The 18,673-nt window shown below is 38.3% G+C and overlaps 1 protein-coding gene across 2 annotated transcripts in view; it reads right to left on the bottom strand.

Annotated features, from left to right (window-relative positions):
- Positions 1-14,211, bottom strand: part of TTC8 (tetratricopeptide repeat domain 8) — a 40,330-nt gene extending 26,119 nt beyond the window's left edge. For both annotated transcript variants that reach the window (XM_069858655.1, XM_069858656.1), the window contains exons 1-3: positions 14,072-14,211; positions 5,815-5,844; positions 1,560-1,680 (exon numbers count right to left, since the gene is read on the bottom strand). In XM_069858655.1, the coding sequence (XP_069714756.1) occupies positions 1,560-1,680; positions 5,815-5,844; positions 14,072-14,185 (265 nt within the window). In that variant the 5' untranslated portion in view covers positions 14,186-14,211. The remainder of the gene's footprint in view (positions 1-1,559; positions 1,681-5,814; positions 5,845-14,071) is intronic.
- Positions 14,212-18,673: the final 4,462 nt, after the last annotated feature.

The following is an 18,673-nucleotide window of genomic DNA, read 5'->3' as shown; positions in this document are numbered from 1 at the left end:
CTGTGTCAGTGGACTGCTGTCTGGTTTGGTGACTACACTGAAGAAGCATGCAGATTAACTGGAAAGGGTTAAGAAGAGAGTTTCAAGACTCAACTCAAAAATTAAAAGATACACCTCAGAACAAGAAGATTGTTTAGCTTATCAAGGAAAAGATCACTGGATGACTTTATGGCTGTTTTAACTATTTGCTTGGGAAATATACTTTTGAAAATAAAGGCTTCATATCAGTAATAAAATGTACACAAAGAAGCAACACCTGGAGCTATAACTGGTAATTCCCTCTAAAGATACAGCATACACTGATAAAAGCTGGCAAATTAAAAAATTTACTAAAGACTCATGGGATTCTCTCTCTGGAAAGTTCTTAAGACTTTCTGAAAAACTATATACTAGCTTAGGCACATTTAGTGGATTTGCAGCACAGATAGCGAAGTCTTATCTCAATGATTCAGAAGCACAGGCTACACTATCATGATTTTCTTTGGCTTTTAAATCTGTGACACATTATCCTCAAAGTCACCTTTTTCCAGTGTAATTACAGTATGAATGTGTTCTTCAGGAATGCCTTATTTCTCAGTAATATTCATCTAAGACTTTTCTTGGCAGATGGTCTCTACCACAGGGGGCATAAAATCAAAACGAAAGTCTAAATTATATTATTATGCTGTTTTAAGATAGATACAGGTAACTCCATTATCATAATGTATTGATACAACTTGAGTGCTGCTTGACTGTTTGTAAGTGACCAAGCATATAATGACAATTTTAAAAAAAATGTGATCAGGTAGATGTGCAATTGCCTAGTTCTATCCAGATAAGAAAAGCTTTTAAATTTTCAAACATTAGTTCCGGCCTATGCCCAGTTCTTTCCTTGAATTCCTTGACATTGTAGCTGATTGAGAGCCATCTCTATTAGGATGCATAAAAATTCCCATGTGGACTGAATAAAGAAACAGAGAGAAACAGAAATAATTTCAAAAAGTAGAAGAAGACTACTAACTACTGCCCATTTAGAAGGGAACTGATGAAGCTGGAAAGAGCTGCACACCAGAAACAGCTGAAGAAATGCCCCGGGAAGGAACAGAGGAAAAAGTAGAGAAAAGCAGGAGAGGAAAGCAGTTCAGAATATATTTGTGGGAAATGATACAAAAAAGTGATGGCAGATTTGGTCAGACTGTTGCCTACAGTACAGGCATATGGATGAGACTATCGAGTACATCAAAGGCATATGTTTTTCTCTAGTTTTCCACAGTGTCCAGAGTAAAAGAAATCAATGCACTGATAGAAAACAGGTAGTAAGTACAGAGACGTAAAGGAAAAGCTAACAAACACTATTTGTCTGAACCTCCATCTGACAGGTCTAAGCACTATATCAAGACAATAATGTGTATCTCAACATTGCCACACAACCATAAAACCTCTTAAAACTCTTCTTGTGACAATAGCTTAAAACCATATCACGACACCTCAGTATTTACCATAATATTTTACGCTAGATGACAATCCTGACCAAAAGAGCTCTTGATCCTTTAATATAATTAAGTGAAAGTTGTTCTTACGTGCAACTTGAGCAATGGCATTTTCATCTAGCATCATCTCTGCAATTCCTTCTTGATCCATATCAATTTCGTCCACATACACCATTTCTGTCAAAGCTCGCGTTTTCAGGCTCCATGCAGCCTGAATAAGGATAAAGTTAAAAAGTAAAATATCTTCAAGCCACCAAGTAAATAATCTAATCAGAAATTTTGCCATTTTTTTTTTTACTATTATTCCCTTCACAGTTTTAACAGGCTTTAATAAGGTATTGACTTAAAAAGTTGGGTAAATCCATCAGTTAGTTGCCTGACGAAGGTAAAGAGGATCAAGACTTTAGATAACTCTTTCAAAGTGGAACAGCTATATCCACTGAGTTTAGAGGACAGAATTTCATGCCTCGTGAAAAGTTATCCCAAATTTAGGACACAGAAAACTCTTCAGATCTTGTGCTTTTGAAGAAATCAGCAGCCATCAGTGCCATTCAAAACCAACGGGTGACAGACACCTTATTTAAATTAGGATGAGATGAAGGTAAAACACTGTAATGCAAAGTACTACCCTTCCCAGGCATCTGTAGACAAAGAAGAAAATCTTTTAGCCAGCAGTTAAAGACATAGTATATTACTATCCACAATCAACAGGCTTTAGAAAGACAACATAAAACTCCTTTGTTCAAAGAATCAGATATTAAAAATTGTGTAAATGTATAGATTAAGCATCTCAGATTGTGAGATTATTGGAGCACTTGTTAGTGAACTGAACTAAAAAATTACTGCATTAAATGTCTTGAAGCATTATATGAGCAGCATGGAAAGTGCAGCCTAATTCTAGCCTACGTGACAAGCTTTGCATAGACTGTAGAGACACTAAAGCAATAAGGAACAGAAAAAACAGCAGCAGCCATACGGAAGTACCAACAAAGTGCAGATCCAACCACTTTGATAACTTAATATGCCTGTAATGTACTTATGGAGCTGGCATAAGGTGAGCCAAAAGATCAATCCCTGATATTCCTTCAGATACTGAACAGACCATCATAAGAGTAAAAATCACTGCCAAAACAATTAGATTTGTTTCTTTTCTGACACAGAGTACAGCAGTCTGGTGGAAAAGCATGTTTAATATTTGCTAAGGACTCATTTCAAAATAGAAACAGACTGATGCTACCTTAATAGAACTAAAGGTCAAATACATGGAAACATTTGTTCTACATAACAGGTAAGGGAAGCTCTGGACCTCGGGCTTATTTAACAACTTATATAACCATTTAATGGGATGCTTCTCATTCATTATGTCTCAGACCATCCCTTTGTCCACAATGCCCTCATATTTCCGTGCAACCTTATAACTGTCTATAAAAAAGAAAGTATATGTAAAAACGTTAAAATATTTAACTCTCCTTTTTAGAAGTGCTTTCCTCCAAGCAGAACTAACGGAGGAATTTAGACAGCCAGTTCAACCACAACTAGAAATCTTTGTTCAAGTATGAAGAGAAATTAACAAAGCAGGATGATTTGAATCTAGGCCAGACAGACATAATCCAGTCCAGCTTTATTATCTTTTAGTTTCTTCTTATGTAGAAAGGTTACAACCTTTAATTAGCACTGAGATTTGCAGTTAGATGTTCAACACCCTTAACTGTTTTTCATTATTCTATAGAAGTATTTAGTTTGTTAAATTTTTAACACCTTGGCAGCACTCTGCTTCTTCCAAAGACACATCCATCTGAAGTCAACGTAACCATGTCTATATAGGGAACACCCTGAAATCAGAGCTCTCGGTATAGCCAAACACAGGCTAGTTTGCTAGTAGAGATAAGAAAAGCTACCCAGAGTAATGATCTTTTCTGGGACTGAAAGTTGAAACTTCTTTACACTAACTGCTAAAACTGGGGCCAGTTCTCAATGTAGACAGACCACTGTGATTTTTTCCCAATAAAAAACATGAGTTTTTTTTTTAAAAGTAACATGCCTCTGTCATTACGGGACAAACATCTGTCATAAAAAAAGAGAATCATTCTAGCTTCTAGTCTGAGTCTTCACAGCCAACAAAAAATTCAAATTGTATCTTATACTTTAATTAAACATCAGCCTGTAGACTAGAGCTTTGTCTGCAGCAATGTTTGTTGCAGGACTTCTAATCAAAACAGCAAAAGAGAGAAAAATGCTGAATTCGTTACTTAAACTATAGAAAAAAAACCTTTGCCTTGAGAGACAAGAAGACAATTAAAAATACCTAATAGTTATAAGACTCATATGAAACTGTTGTGCTTAATTTCTGAAAAATCAGTCCATGGGAAAGGGAATAAGAAACGCGTATTGACACACAAAGGCAGATGTAAGAAAAAGACCTTTTTTTCTAAAAGAATTTAATGAAATTTCTGACATTCATTTAATTCGTAAAAAAATGTTATTTTTTCCATGGACAGTCACAAAGGACTTAATTAAAACTATGCCATATGGTTACTGTCTTACTTTTTAAAAGAAAGCCTGAGATCTACACTTCTCTGTTAAATCAGACACTCCCCAACATATTTTGATTTTTTTTTTTTGTTCACAAAGTAAAGGTGTCTTTTATCACAAGATTTAAAAGTCGTGCAAGGTTCAAAGACTCTCCTAACAGCTCAGTAATTGCAACTTTTGCTGACTTTATAGAAAGAATTTGTTCCAGCAGTCCTGGTATTTCCTATAGCTATTTTATCCTTGTGTGAAGCCTGCTTTCTGTGTTGCAGTTTTTAGTGATTCAGAAAAATTTTAATAATTATGTTCCCAAGAAAGTACACAGTTACAGTGTTAACAGTGAGAAGGTGGCTCACTTACAGTCACAAAAAGCTGTAAAAATAAGCACACGTATTTCTGAGTTACCACATGACAATATTATTTACACCTAGCCTTAGCACAAGTTTGTCCACTTAAAACTTCAGATTTCATTCATATTACCAGCTCTCTTTTTGCAGGATCAGTAATTTTGTTTTGTGACAAGCAACATGTCTGGTGCTTACAAAGAACATCTGCATTATTATGAAATCATAGAATCATAGAATCATAGAATAACCAATGGGCACTTTGACAGTAGCATCAAGAACGGGACAGCTCATTTTGGACAACCCATGTATTCACAACATAATAACAGATTTAGCTTGCTTAACTCATAATCAGAACACAGCTTTACAATAACTAATCATAATAAAAAAGAGAAGTGATATTGTAAGTGCCATAAGTACAGAAACTATATAAAGTATTTCTTAAGACAACTAAATTCCAGAAATAAAAGTGGCAAAGTGTTTTTCATTTAGTTCCTAAGAACTGCTTTGTTAATGAACCACATATCTTCCTCTTGGTCCTGGAAAGTCCAAAACCCAAACTTTAAAAAAACCCAAAAACATCTAAAGGTGTTTTCTGAATCTGGTAACACATTTCTAAGAGTTTTCATTCTCCAATAATCCTTTCCATTATCAAAACCTGATTCCATATGCAACGAAAATCCCAGAACACAACTACTTTGTGAAGCATAATCCTTAGTCAAGAAAATATTTGGCAGTATTTCACTGAAACCATCTTATATGCAAACAATTTGCAAGACTTTATTGAAACGTAATGGCAGACAGATAAAATGTGTTCTTGAGCTGTATTTAAAGATGCAATTTCAAATTGCATTTGATCTCTCCTTACTTTGGGCTGGAGCCAAAAGATGCCAGCAGATGCACATGACTGTACTTCCCATTGCAATAATCTAGGGCTAATGCGGACAGAGTGAAAACTAACCAGTTACTCTCAGTTTCCCATCATCATTATGCAGCCTCAAGACTGCCAGACTCTTTACAAAGCAGGCAGTGAGAATGAGCTGCAGGAGCAGGAAGGACATAGGAAACAGCCCACCATTACAGTGCATTAAATGAAACAGGAACACAAACCCCAAGAACATAGCGTTCTGTTTGTGAAATACACATTGACTTTTTCCTAATCCCATCAGCAGATGAAGGTCATGCAGTTCTAGATAGATTCAATTCAGCTTCTAGAAGGCACTAAGCCACTGAACTACTGAATAAACCAATAGGAAATAAATGAGAAATAAACTGTAGAAATATGTAAATATATGCAATATATAAAGCCTGCCTATTTATAAAATATATCTTATCAAATGCACTGCCTTAGCAATTATTAAAAACAAGTTTATACCATTCAGGATTTAACAACAAAATAACTATTATTCAGTGCGTCAGAAAGTCTTCCTAATTATTGTATCTAATAATTGCATTTATTAAAACAATTTTACCTGGAACACGCTGTATTCAGAATCAGGCTCCTGAAAAGAGAGGAAACAGAAACTAAGGAATGGAAATATCAAACAATTAAAAAAAACCCCAAAAATGGAATTGTATTCGGTGGCCACCTTGTTTTGCACAAATGTTTTCTCTCTGACACATATACTCAAATTTCCCTTTTATTACATTATCTCAACTTAAACACATTACGGAGCCAATCAATGTTTTACACAATGAGAGCAGATTTGCATTAAGTACATTTTTCAGATACCTTTTGCTTTCTTGCTTCTACTGGGAAACATTGGCAAAATCTTAGATTAACATTACAGAATTATTAGACTGAAAAAATGGTACATTAAAAAAAGAAAATGAAAATTAAAATTAAAAAAGAAAGAAAGAAAGAAAGAAAAGCTTGGAAAATATAAGCAAATCTCTGAAAACTGGATTATTAGGCCATGGGCTTTAGAATGCCTACATAATAAAATCCATCTTTGTGCAGTTTTGTGATATCACTGAAGTACATGTAAGAAAACTTATGCACATAATTAATTCATTCTGTACTTTCATGATGGACATGATGTATTTATTGTATTCTGGAGAGTAATGCTCTAAGTCAAATAAACGTCAAACTAATTGCTTAGTGGCACCATCCAACAAGCAAAACTACCACTGAAATTTACTACAAGCCAAAACATAGGAAGTTGCATCTGCTTGAAAACTTGAGGTAAAAGTGACTAAACAGTCACTTTGGAGTATTTATTTGAGGAAATATATGTTCATCATTATTTATTGTATCATTATCATGTTTACGTAACATTTAAACTACTCTTCAGGGCTTCTGCTACTCACTTTCAGGCACTGGGGAGGAATTTTTCCACTCTAACATATACTTAGCTTTAGAGGGAAAAACAAGGAAGGTGGGAGAGAGATGTTGCCTTCTCTAAATTACTATTAATCTTTCACAGACTCAGATCATTTCTGCTCCCAGAGACAGAGGAAAATTTCTTACATATCTGGCCTTGTGTAAATCTATCTCAGTTCAACCGTCTATATTAGATTGACTATAAAACCTTAGAATAATTCAGACTAGAAAGGGACTTGAGGAGGTCTCTAGTCCAACACCCTGCTCAAAGCAAGGTCAGCTCTGAGGTCAGTTGAGGTTGCTCAGAGCTTTGTCCAGCTTAGTCTTGAAAACTTCCAAGGCTGGAGACAGTACATTGCCTTTGTGCAACCCATTCCATCACCTGACTGTCCCCACACAGGGATGTTTTTCCTTATATCAAGCCAAAGCCTCCTTCATTTCAACTTATATTCAGTGTGTCTTGCTCCATGCACCACTGTGATGGGCCTAACTCAATCCTCTTGATAACCTCCTTATAGGTATTAGAAGGCTTCTGTTAGATCACACCAATGTCTTCTCCAGCATGCTGTTAGCTCTCTTTGCAGCGAGGGCACACTGCTGGCTCATGTTTCAGCAAGAAAACAGCAAGGTCTAGCTCATCCTTTTCCTCTGTAGTATGAGGCATGGTCTACTTCTTTCAATTTGAATATTTTTACTCAGTAATTTCCACGACACTTTGAAGACTGGTGATGCTCTCACATCTTCCTTTTGTAGTGCACTGGAATTTCTGTGGCCTTTTAAGGACCATATTTGGAATCACATACTTGTTCACTGGTGTTAGAATGTATAACACAGCTTATAAATTGAGTATTCTATGGAACTGAACATTAATTGAGGGATTAATCTCAGCTGTCTGTTATGTACCTGGGCTTGACTAAGGCACTGAAAACTGCCTTTATATTTTAGATGTATGATTAAATGAACTTCAAATTCTTTTAATAATTTGTTTTATTTATGGTATTCACCTTCTAAAAAATAAACTGTACTAGCTTTCTAAATAATAAAGCAAAGGATATTGAGATATTTCAGCTTGCATTTTATTCAAGCGCATTGTGTCCAAGTGTAACAGCACATATGGTGTACTAGAAAATGGTTTAAGAGCAGTAGGTGGTCTTCCATACCAAATGTGCTACAGCAAGTAATGAGGACAAGGTTAGGAATATTACATCAACACTAACTTAAAAATGCCTTCATGTTACAGATGTCTATCTTACTTTAGGCACTGTTCATTAGTTTAAAACAATAATATAAAAATAAAACAAGTTTTCTGATGCAGGAGTATTCATACTACTGAAAAATTCAGAAATTGCATTGCTCACTGTTTTTTGCAACACTTGGGGGAAGAAAGTAGAGTCAACCAATAATACTAAAAACATCACTTTCTCATAATGGCAGGGGACAGAATACATTTTTCATACACCCTAGTATATTGTTTCAGTTTTGGATCCAACAGTTGCTACTCATGCAAGTAATCCACTGGAACTAGATTCCGAATAAAGATTTCTTTGAGAGGATTAAACAAACAGCGTCGCCTCATAAGCTTGTACCTCAAAACAAAAGGTCAAATTTATTCTTCATTTACACATATAAAGCTCCTTTGAAATTAATAAGATTGTAAAAGCAGTGAAGGAAGGATTTAACCCAGACCTCTAAATCCACTGAAGGCATTTTAAAATTAAAGTCAGTTTATTTGAAGACCAAAAATATTTAGAAAAATTAAGTCTTCTAATGCTTGCAGCCTAGAAGAGGAAATGTAAAAGATTATATACCTTATATTCTAATAGAGCTTCACTCTACAATTAAATTCAGGTGAGTATGTATTAATAGATGCAGAATAGTAAAATTAGTATATTCTGAAAATGCTCTTCTAATGATTAAAACTAGAAACAAAGAAAAACGTTATGCAGGAAAAATGACTTCCTTGTATGTATCACCAGTTTTTAAGCATAAACATGATAATTAGTCTCTTGAACCAATACCTGATATCAGTTGAAGACACTTTTTCAAATCAAGTTCCATGCACTTAATAAAGTTACCACAGAATTGTTTATGACCTTAGAAAAAACAGTACTATGCAAGTAATAGTAGCTGAAAGTTCACTGTGGGAGAAGCAAGGACGAATGAAAACAAAGCAAATCCTCATAGCACACCATTAACCAAGTTAAAGGCAGGACATCCACTGTATGTCTATTAATTACATTAGGCATTTTTTTAATTGCTAAACTACAGCGGGCCTCATACATTGGCGCTGGTTATTGCCTTGAATCTGACATATGGAACACAAAGAAGAGTAATCAGATTAGGTAACTAATCAGGATGATCAACAGAGACAGCCCTGGATTGTATTTCCTCTAGGTCATGATATTACTATAAACACCGAAGACAACGCCTGTCTGGTTACAATAGGAAATAATTAAACTCAACATTAGTGCTTATGTGCTTGTATGCCCCAATGCTAGTCAATAAAATTTATACTCCTAATTCTTAAATGAAGAAATGCACATGACATTTTATAGAAAAAACATTTAAGTATTTAATAAAATATAACTCAGTCGCAGCTAATTATTCTTGTCTCAAAATGTTCATCGTGCTTTATCCAGTTTAAAATGGCATAGCATTCAATACTGCTGCATAAGGAAACTCCTGATTCATGCCCAGTTGGCTAAAAGGTCCACAACATACCTTTAAAAACTTTCTAGGGCTTATTGCATCTAGTGACAAAGTTCAAAGAGCCAATTAAGCAAGGTCTAAATGTAAGTACTTGTGACTATTGATTGGATCATCAGTAAACTCATTTTACCATGTTCTTAAAGGAGAACTTCTTAAACATCATTATACTTCCGATGAAAACATATTCTGAATCCTAAGCTACATGTACAGGGAGTGCTAATTTAAGAGATGCATCAAGATATACTGGCAAAGAAAATTTCTTATTACATTTGTAAGTGTAACTGGCAAAACCACCTACTTCTAAGGCAACTGTAGAAAGCCAACGTCACAAAACTATGAGCAACTGAAAGTGCTGTGGATGCAATGGAGCAGGAATGGTGCTATGACATAGTAGACCAGCTGATAGCTGCAAAAAATGGACAGGTCTTCACACAAGCAAGGTCTTCTCTTTGAGGGATAAAACCACTCTCAGATTATCAGTGTTAGACTCTTCCTTTACTTACTTATTGTTACATGATGCATCTTAGAAAGGAGAAGGCTAGTGGCCTGAGCAAGAAAAAGTTCTGATCTGTAACAGTCAGAGTTTAACTCAATCATTCCCGAGCATCTCCTGTGACGTGGTTTATATCATATCCTAATGCTGTTCAAAGAAGTGAATCCCTGAATCGAGGGCTACTATTGTTATAAAATCCTTTTTTCCCTAGTTGCAGAGGCTGGGAAGCACACACTTAGCAGAATATGGGACAAGAGGACAAGAACAGATGGCAGGGTGATTACAGCAGCTGAGTACTCCCTTGTGCTGCACAGCAGCTCACTTAATCCAAACTTTCCATAAGTGTTGTCATTTGAGTGTTTGTTTTCCTGGCACCCAGCATGACATGTCATGGGCCTGATTTGCAGAAGTGCTCCCATTCAGGGTTTGAACATTATATGTTTTAGAATTGCTATGTATTTTTTAAGCATAGTAAAGCACACATACTGGGTTATGTGCCAAAAATTATACATATCTAATTTCAGCTATTTATTCAGGTTATTCTAGAATACTATTAATGTAAGTCACACAGATGGAAGACAGTGTCATTTTCTGATAGGTGGCTGATGAAGACAGAAATAAAGTTTGATCAAAATATTTAGGAACTATTGATTTCATTAGCACACCACTGTCAAAAGTAACACAGAGTTCAGGAATCAACAGTCAATTCTTAACAAAAAGTAATCTTAGATCACTTTTCTAGTATATACAACTACAGCAACTTAACCAATATGCTACCATTAGAATAAATACAGAATAATGTAAAATACTCTTAGACTAGGTGGGTCAGGACAATTAAGTAATGTATGCCACTTACTTCAGTTCTGATTACCTCAGCCTTGGACTTCAGTATCTTCCAAAGGTTTTATAAAAATAATGGTTCTATTAAATGCAAAGTATACATGCTGTAATACATAAACATCAGTTGTTTTTTCATTCTGTTTTATTAAGCAGGTTCAAAATAGTTTGTAAGGTTTCAACTATATATAAAACACATTCCTGAGGCACCTTATTGTTTCCTTTACTCTGTGCCTGACGTCTAGCAAGGCAAACCTGAGAGACTGATACCTTAAGTGTTAGAAAACTGAAAGCCCAACAGCACAGCTAGGGCAAAGACCTGTAACACTTCACAAATGAAAAGCAGAATAAAAAAAAAGGCCAGTAAGCATTAAGATTTTGTATTGATCATAACAAAAAAATGTAAAATCTAAAACATCATGAGCACAGTTGACTGAAGAAGATAAATGTCATTCCATGTTAGGTCTGCTGCAAATGTTAAAGCTGTATTTTAACTAGATAACTAGACAATGTTTTACTTGAAGACATTTCAAATGTAAGATTCTGTATGTCTAGTTGGTTTAAGTTTGGTTCAAGCTGCACTCTTGAAAGTTATTTAACCTATACCCTGGTTTCTCTAAACTGCTGTACCGAAATAAAGAAGTGGTATAAATAATGGCACAACTTCTCCTGTCAGCAGCTATGCTCAAACAGAGAAGAACGATAGGAGAATGCTGTGTAGGCATTACATTATACACGAGGAAGCAGAGTATATTTCATGATCCTTCTAAAGAAACAAGCTGAATTGCCACTTAATAATCACCTCTCTATTTATTTTATTTTTTAAGAAGTCTCTGAACTGTTACTCCACTTACATTTAAGTACTTAAACAGAGCAAGACTGACTGAAATAGAGACTGGAACATTGTTTCACAGACTTAAAATGTTTAAGAAGACAACTGATATTTTCCAAGATAAAGTAGATATATTTTAAAACATTTTCAGAAGTCATTAATTCTTGCATAAACAGACCTCTTAACAAGGTTTCCTCAAGAAGATTAAATGGGGCAAGAGCCAAACTAATCATATTTCAAGTTTGCTTCTACTGAAACCGAAGACATTTTTCTTCTATGTAAACTTTCATGTAGGTCCGAAATACGCTGCTGCTGAAGAGTACTAGTTTAAAACAAAACTGAACAGGAATACAGTTCTGAAATGAACATATTGAAGTTAATAAAGTCCAGTCCTTTGCAGTCAAATATGACCTGGAAGTGTTTTCAAAACACTGATGAAACTCCATCTTAAAATCCAGAGGCCCTCTCCCAAGAGCTTGTGATTCGATGCAGTATAGACACCATTCATATTCCTATCCTCCCCTGTTTCTCAATGCATAATTATCTTAAATGCTTTCACTTTTTCATTCTTGTAGAAGATGAAGCTTATAGGCTAGTGTGATCATTTCAAAGATTTAATTAAGTAATCAAATGTTTTTTGCAACTTTTATAGTATTTGGAAAAACTCTTATATCGCTACGTAAGGTCCTGGCTCTCTAGTGAGAATGAGTAGCTTTATTTAAGAAAACAATTTAATTTATATATTTAAATGTTTGCAGCACATGAGCTCAATATTTGGAGGAAAGAAGGAAAACCAAATGGGACCTACATCCTCTCATTGCTGTTTTATTATTTTCCTCCTAAACATTTTCCCCAGCCTTTTAAACCTTCTGTTCCTTACCAAACTTCTGTCAGTTGCAGATGTCTTCAAGAAGTTCCTTAGTGCTACTGGAAATAGCCCAGCAAAAGTCCGGAGTTGCCAGGTGTAACAAAACAATTTTATACCTGAGCTTTAGCAGTAGAAATGCAATTGTCTTTATACTTCCATTTTGAGATCATAGACTGGAAAACATTTTACCAATTAAAACATTTGTAAATGAAAAGCAACAGAAGCACTGTGACCTTTACCACTCTAAATTACTATTATTATCTGTACCGAATCCAGACCCTGTAATCACAAATTAAGTGCTGTATTTCATATGCAAAGATGATGTGTAACAAGACCCCAAAACATAGACTCACATCAATTATACAGGACTTGCACAGAACTATTACTTAATCTCTTTTACCAGTTTTCTTGGAATGCCTCCTCCCTTAAAATCCTTTCTGCTGATGGCTCCTGACTAGGGGCCTCACTGTATATATTATAAGCGAAAGCGTATTTAAATATCTATCCTTAACCAGTTGAAACCATTACTGTGCTTTACATGTATACAACTGTGTGACTGTGCAGCCTTCTTTAAAGACTTTTCCTTTGTGATGAAAAGAACTGCCTTCAAGTTTCTTAAAATACGCAGCTATAGGATACTTTGAGAGGCTTATTTACCATGAAACATTTATGAAGTCCATTCAATTACTATTTTCCAAATACCGCAGTAAAAACCATTTACATGCATACAAATTATACTCTAGAAACAATATCCTCAAATCCTTCCTTCTTACACAAGGATGAGAGAATACAAGGTATCGAACAACACATGCCCAACATTTCCAGAGTCTCTGCAGCTGGACAGAGAGCAGAGAGCGAGGAACAGAGACGCCTTCTGCCCCATGGCAATGCTTGCACATAAACTGAGCTACAGTGGGTGTCTCTTAAACTAATGAGGCTTAATCTGTATAGCAACTGTGACATCCGAAATTCTGTGTGAAATCATAGCCTCACAGAATAGTTTAGAAGGGACTTTAAAGATCATCCAGTTCCAGCCCCCGGCCATGGGCAGGGACACCTCCCACCAGCCCAGGCTGCCCAAGGCCCCATGCAGCCTGGCCCTGAACACCTCCAGGGATGGGGCAGCCACAGCTTCCCTGGGCAACCTGTGCCAGTACCTCATCACCCTCATTGTGAAGAAATTCTTCCTTATGTCTAGTCTAAATCTGCTCCTCTCCAGTTTAAACCTATTGCCCCTCGTCCTATCACTACAGGCGTTTGTAAACAGTCCCTCCCAGCTTTCTTGTAGCCCTTTCAGGTACTGGAAGGTCACTATAAGGTCTCCTCGGAGCCTCCTTTCCTCCAGGCTGAACAATCCCAACTCTCTCAGCCTGTCCTCGTGTGGGAGCTGCTCCAGCCCTTTGATCACCCTTGTGGCCTCCTCTGGGCCCGTCCCAACAGCAACCTCCCACCCCATCTCGTCCTATCACTCAAGCCTTCGTAAAAAGTCCCTCCCCGGCTTTCCCGTATGCTCCTTCAGGTACTGGAAGGAAAATGGAACGGTAACACCCCTAGGCAGGCCGGTTTTCAGCCCTCGCCTTCCTGCCCGCAACTCCGCAGCCCCCGCGGCCGGCGCGGCGCTGCCCGGCGCTCGCTCCCCGGCTCGGCGGGGCCGCCGCCTGCTCTACCTGCTCGCCGGGCGGGCTCCGTAGCAGCTCCGAGCACAGCTCCGAGCACCGCTCGAACTTCCTCCGCCTGAAGCAGCTCCAGGCCTGGAACAGAGGGTCCAGCTCCGGGCCCATCACGCTGCCGGGTGGACGCGGCGGCCCCGCCCCGCGCGGAGCGGCTGCCGGGGAGGAGCTGCCCCGCGCCCCGCCCGGGGCCCGCGGGGCTGGAGGAAGGAGGGCAGGGAGCGTTTCAGAGGGCTGTCCTGGAAGTACACGTGCTAAATACACGCGTTTTAAATAAACGAATTGCAGTATGTTTCATAGAATCATAGACTCATAGAATAGTTTGGGTTGGAAGGAACCTTAAAGATCCAGTTCCACCCCCTGCCACGGGCAGGGACACCTCCCAGCAGCCCAGGCTGCCCAAGGCCCCATCCAACCTGGCCTTGAACATCTCCAGGGATGGGGCAGCCACAGCTTCCCTGGGCAACCTGTTCCAGCGCCTCACCATCGTCATGGTGAAGAAATTCTTCTTTATGTCTAGTCTAAATCTGCCTCTCTCCAGTTTGTACCCATTGCCCCTCATGCTGTCACTACAGGCATTTGTAAAGAGTCCCTCCTCACCTTTCTTGTGGCCTCCTTCAGGTACTGGAAGGTTGCTATGAGGTCTCATCGGTGCCTTCTCCAGGCTGAACAAGCTCAGCAGTCTCAGCCTGTCCTCATATGGAAGGTGCTCCAGCCCTGTGATCATCTTTGTAGCCTCCTCTGGAGCTGTTCCAACAGCTCCATTATCCTTCTTCTGTTGAGGATTCCAGAAATGGACACAATACTCCAGATGAGGTCTCACAGGAGAAGAACAGAGGGGCAGAATCACCTCTCTCGACCTGCTGGCCACACTGCTTTCGATGCAGCCCAGGATATGGTTCGGCTGCGAGCACGCATTGCTGGCTCATGTTGAGTTTCTCATCAATCAGTACCTCCAAGTCCTTCTCTGCAGGGCAGCTCTCAATCATGTCATCCCCCATCCTGTATTGAAATAGGGGATTGCCCCAACCACGGTGTAGGACCTTACACTTGTCCTTGTTGAACCTCATGAGGTTCTCACAGGCCCACTTCTCCAGCCTGTCCAGGTCCCTCTGGATGACATCCCGTCCTTCGGGTGTGGCAACTGCACCACTCAACTTGGTGTCATCTGCAAACTTGCTGACGGTATACTCGATCTCACTGTCAATATCATTGATGCAGATTTTAAAGAGCACTGGTCCCAGTACGGACCCCTGAGGGACACCACTAGTCATGGATCTCCATCTGGACTTTGAGCCATTGACCACTACTCTCTGAATATGACCATCCAACTAGTTTCTTATCCACTGTATCATCCACCCATCAAATCCATATCTCTCCAATTTAGAGAGAAAGATAGCAATTGGTAATACACACGTTACTGGACTTCAGCCATAGTTTTATAGTGCTAAGATTCTATTTAGAACAAGAAAGACCAGAGTCTTCCAAAGCTGACATATTAGGTAGCGTTGAATGGCTTCTCAGCAGAAGAAAGGGGAAGATGTTGGAAAAGGTATCTGTTGCACTTTGAGGCTTCAGGCTGAAATATTGTTGCCATAAGGTAGCAATTAGATCAAGATGGATCTTCAGCTTTTTTGCAATGAGATTTAACAGTGTTAAGAATGACAGGGATATTATTTTTCCTTTCTTTTCAAGATGTGATGTGTAAGGGGTTTTTTTGGCTACAGATATAAGAAAGTTTTTTCAGTTTCTACGTCATGGTATGCATCTAGCTCAAATGTACGAAGGCAGAGAGAATTGTCCTGGCAAGCCTAATTCATCCCCCCATGTCAATGTGAACACTTAGAACTAAAATCACAAAGAAAAAACCTGTACTTTGGACTGAAGTTAAAAAAAAGATTAATCTATAGAATAATTTGTCATCAATGCTTAGATGAGGAAGAGGCTTTGATTATTTCCTTTACGTAGCTTCAAACGTAAAGAAGCTGCGATTCTGGAAATTTAGCTTTTATCAAATGATTTTACTTTCATGGCCTACCTGCCAGCACGTAGAATAGAAACACACTGTCATCCTCCTTCTGCTTCCAGATCACATTGCAGCTTTGTCTGTGCTCCCAAAGCTATGCATGGTGCATTGAACATTTTACTGATAAGTGCTCTTGACACACAAGTTTGTATAAGGGTCAGAAGAAGTGAAGATGGACAGAGAAATGTGTGTCCGCCCAAGCTAGCAGTTACACTACTTGTAAGTCCAGGCTCATATGTTGCCTCACGCCATGCACTAGTGGCAAGACCACCCCAACACGTGCTGATGAGGGTTGGATGGGCTTTATAAAAGAACTCACAAAGAACCATGACTCTTTGTCTCTCTTTCTCTCACCCATAACTTCAATCGGACCAGCCTGGACCACGTAGCCTGGAAGAAGCTGCTGCTGCAACCACGTGTTCCCGAGAACTGCTGCTGCCATCGATGTGAGGATTTCTTTCCTTTTCCCTTTCTCTCTTTCTCTCTCTCTCCCATTACCTTATGGTGTGTGTGTCGGATCAGATCTGAGTGGCCTTGATTGCATTCAATGATCAGATTGTGATCTGAACTGGTTGGGATTTGTTCCTGTAACTTTAGAAAATTGCACCCTCATATCTCAGCTGTGCACCTGAGTATTTTGGTCTGTTTATGTTTGCCGGAGCCAGAATAAATATTGCTTTTGATTTTTGCCCTGAGAGTGACCTTGTTGGCCTCCGGATCGCTGAACAGATAAATGAACCCACCTGCCCCCATCAGGCCTGGACACGAGCGTGTGGCTCGTGGGGATGGGGTGTGGCATTCATCCTCCATAAAATCTTAGAAAATGTCAAATTTCTAAACTGTGGCACTGTTTTACTCTCAGAAACAGCTGTCTACAGTATGTTTTGGTCCTGAAACACTGCTGAGATGAGTGTTGGGAAGAGCCTGTAGAGGAATTTTCATATCCTTTTTTCCATATTTGTTCTAGTTAACAGCAACACTAACTTTTAAGACAGTCCACCAGCATGGGCAGCTATGCACTTCAGTTAGCCTCAGGTCATTTTGCACAGTTTGAACACAGACTGAAAAATAGTCTTTTCCATGCCACCTTCTGAGAAGCATAGATTTATTTAGAATATTTCAAGTCCAGCTAGGTGATTGGGGTGTTTCAGAGTCCTGCTGTGAGGCCTCTGCAGTAGAGGAGAACAAAATGTAGGTTATTTTTTGCTTTATTTCCTTGAGGGTCTGCTGCTGGCATCCTGGCCTTTAGAGACCTCTACTCTTTTTAGTTTCCTTCACATCAGGTGAGCGGTATTCCTTTTATCCATGTATGTCAGATTCAGAGCTGCTGTCTTTGCTCTGGTTATGTGGCCTTCCTGGATGTTAATGAGTCCAGCCTGCCTGATGAGGTATTTGGTATCAGCCTCTGTTGCAAATGCAGATGCTTATCCCCCCAAAAAGTGGACTGTATGCATTTCTCTGTCTCAAAGTTGGACTAGATGAGTCTGAACCAAAAGTCAGTGGAAATTTGACTCTGCACTCTACACCACGGATTTTTGCTCTCAGGTCTTCATGTGTTTGCAAATCTGTATGCTAGTCCTTTGTACATATGCCTTGCTATGCATTAAGTGATTCTTTTTTCAAGTTTTGTAATCTAACGTTTAGTCCCTTCCATTACTTTAAGTAGAAATGCTTAGTTTGGTTATAATTCTTAAATGTCCTCCAACTATAATGAATCCCTCCATGTTTGTTGTTGTGTCAGCGGTGACTTGAGACAATGATAGGTATATGATAGAACTATAAAAATCAATGGGGTTTATCAAAGAAAAGTCATGTGCTTGTCTTGTATAACTATGCACATTCATTGTGCTGGAAGGGACCAGACTTTAGCTAGTATGTTCCAGGGTACTATTCTCATCTTTTGTGAAAGGACAAGAAATTCAGTGGTGCTGTTTTATTTACAGCTGGAATATTGTGATGATATCACTGTCTCATGGGTAATTTGAACTTTGCCTTCATTTATTAGAACCAGGAACAGCAAATTGAGGAATCAGAAGTAAGGGACAGTTTAATTTGTCTTCTCTCTGTGCTTTATTCTTCATTGGAAAACTCAATGTCCCCGAGACAGGCTACAATAAGAACTCTTACTATTATTATTTCTAAATGAAAATGTTACAGAGCTCTACTGAATATCAGGAATCCAATATTATTAACCTTTATTCATAAAACACATGGGTTTGTATAATGCTTTCCATAAAATGTCGGTTTTGTTGACATCTATCTGTATACTGGATTTCAGTTGTGTTTCAGTCAATTGTTCACATACTTGTCAAGATTAAATGTTGCTTAGAGATTTAAATCTGCTTTGCTTTTTCACTTTTTATTTTAACAGTTTTTTCTTCTTACTGACAAGGGCACCTTAAAATGATACTGAATACAGGCTCTGAAGGGATAGATGTATTTAATGTTTTCTCTTCTACATACTCTTCCAGAATACAGTATTTGTATGCTGAAAATGCTTTGCATTTTCAAAATGTTCTTACGACTCTTCTGCATCAGTCTGTTAACATTTAAATTATAAGTATGAGATATAT

The sequence above is a fragment of the Phaenicophaeus curvirostris genome, chromosome 5 (genome assembly GCF_032191515.1).
Source record: "Phaenicophaeus curvirostris isolate KB17595 chromosome 5, BPBGC_Pcur_1.0, whole genome shotgun sequence".
Lineage (NCBI taxonomy): Eukaryota > Metazoa > Chordata > Aves > Cuculiformes > Cuculidae > Phaenicophaeus > Phaenicophaeus curvirostris.
The sequence above is the reverse complement of the archived record's forward strand: the minus strand, read 5'-3'. Positions and strand labels throughout refer to the sequence as shown.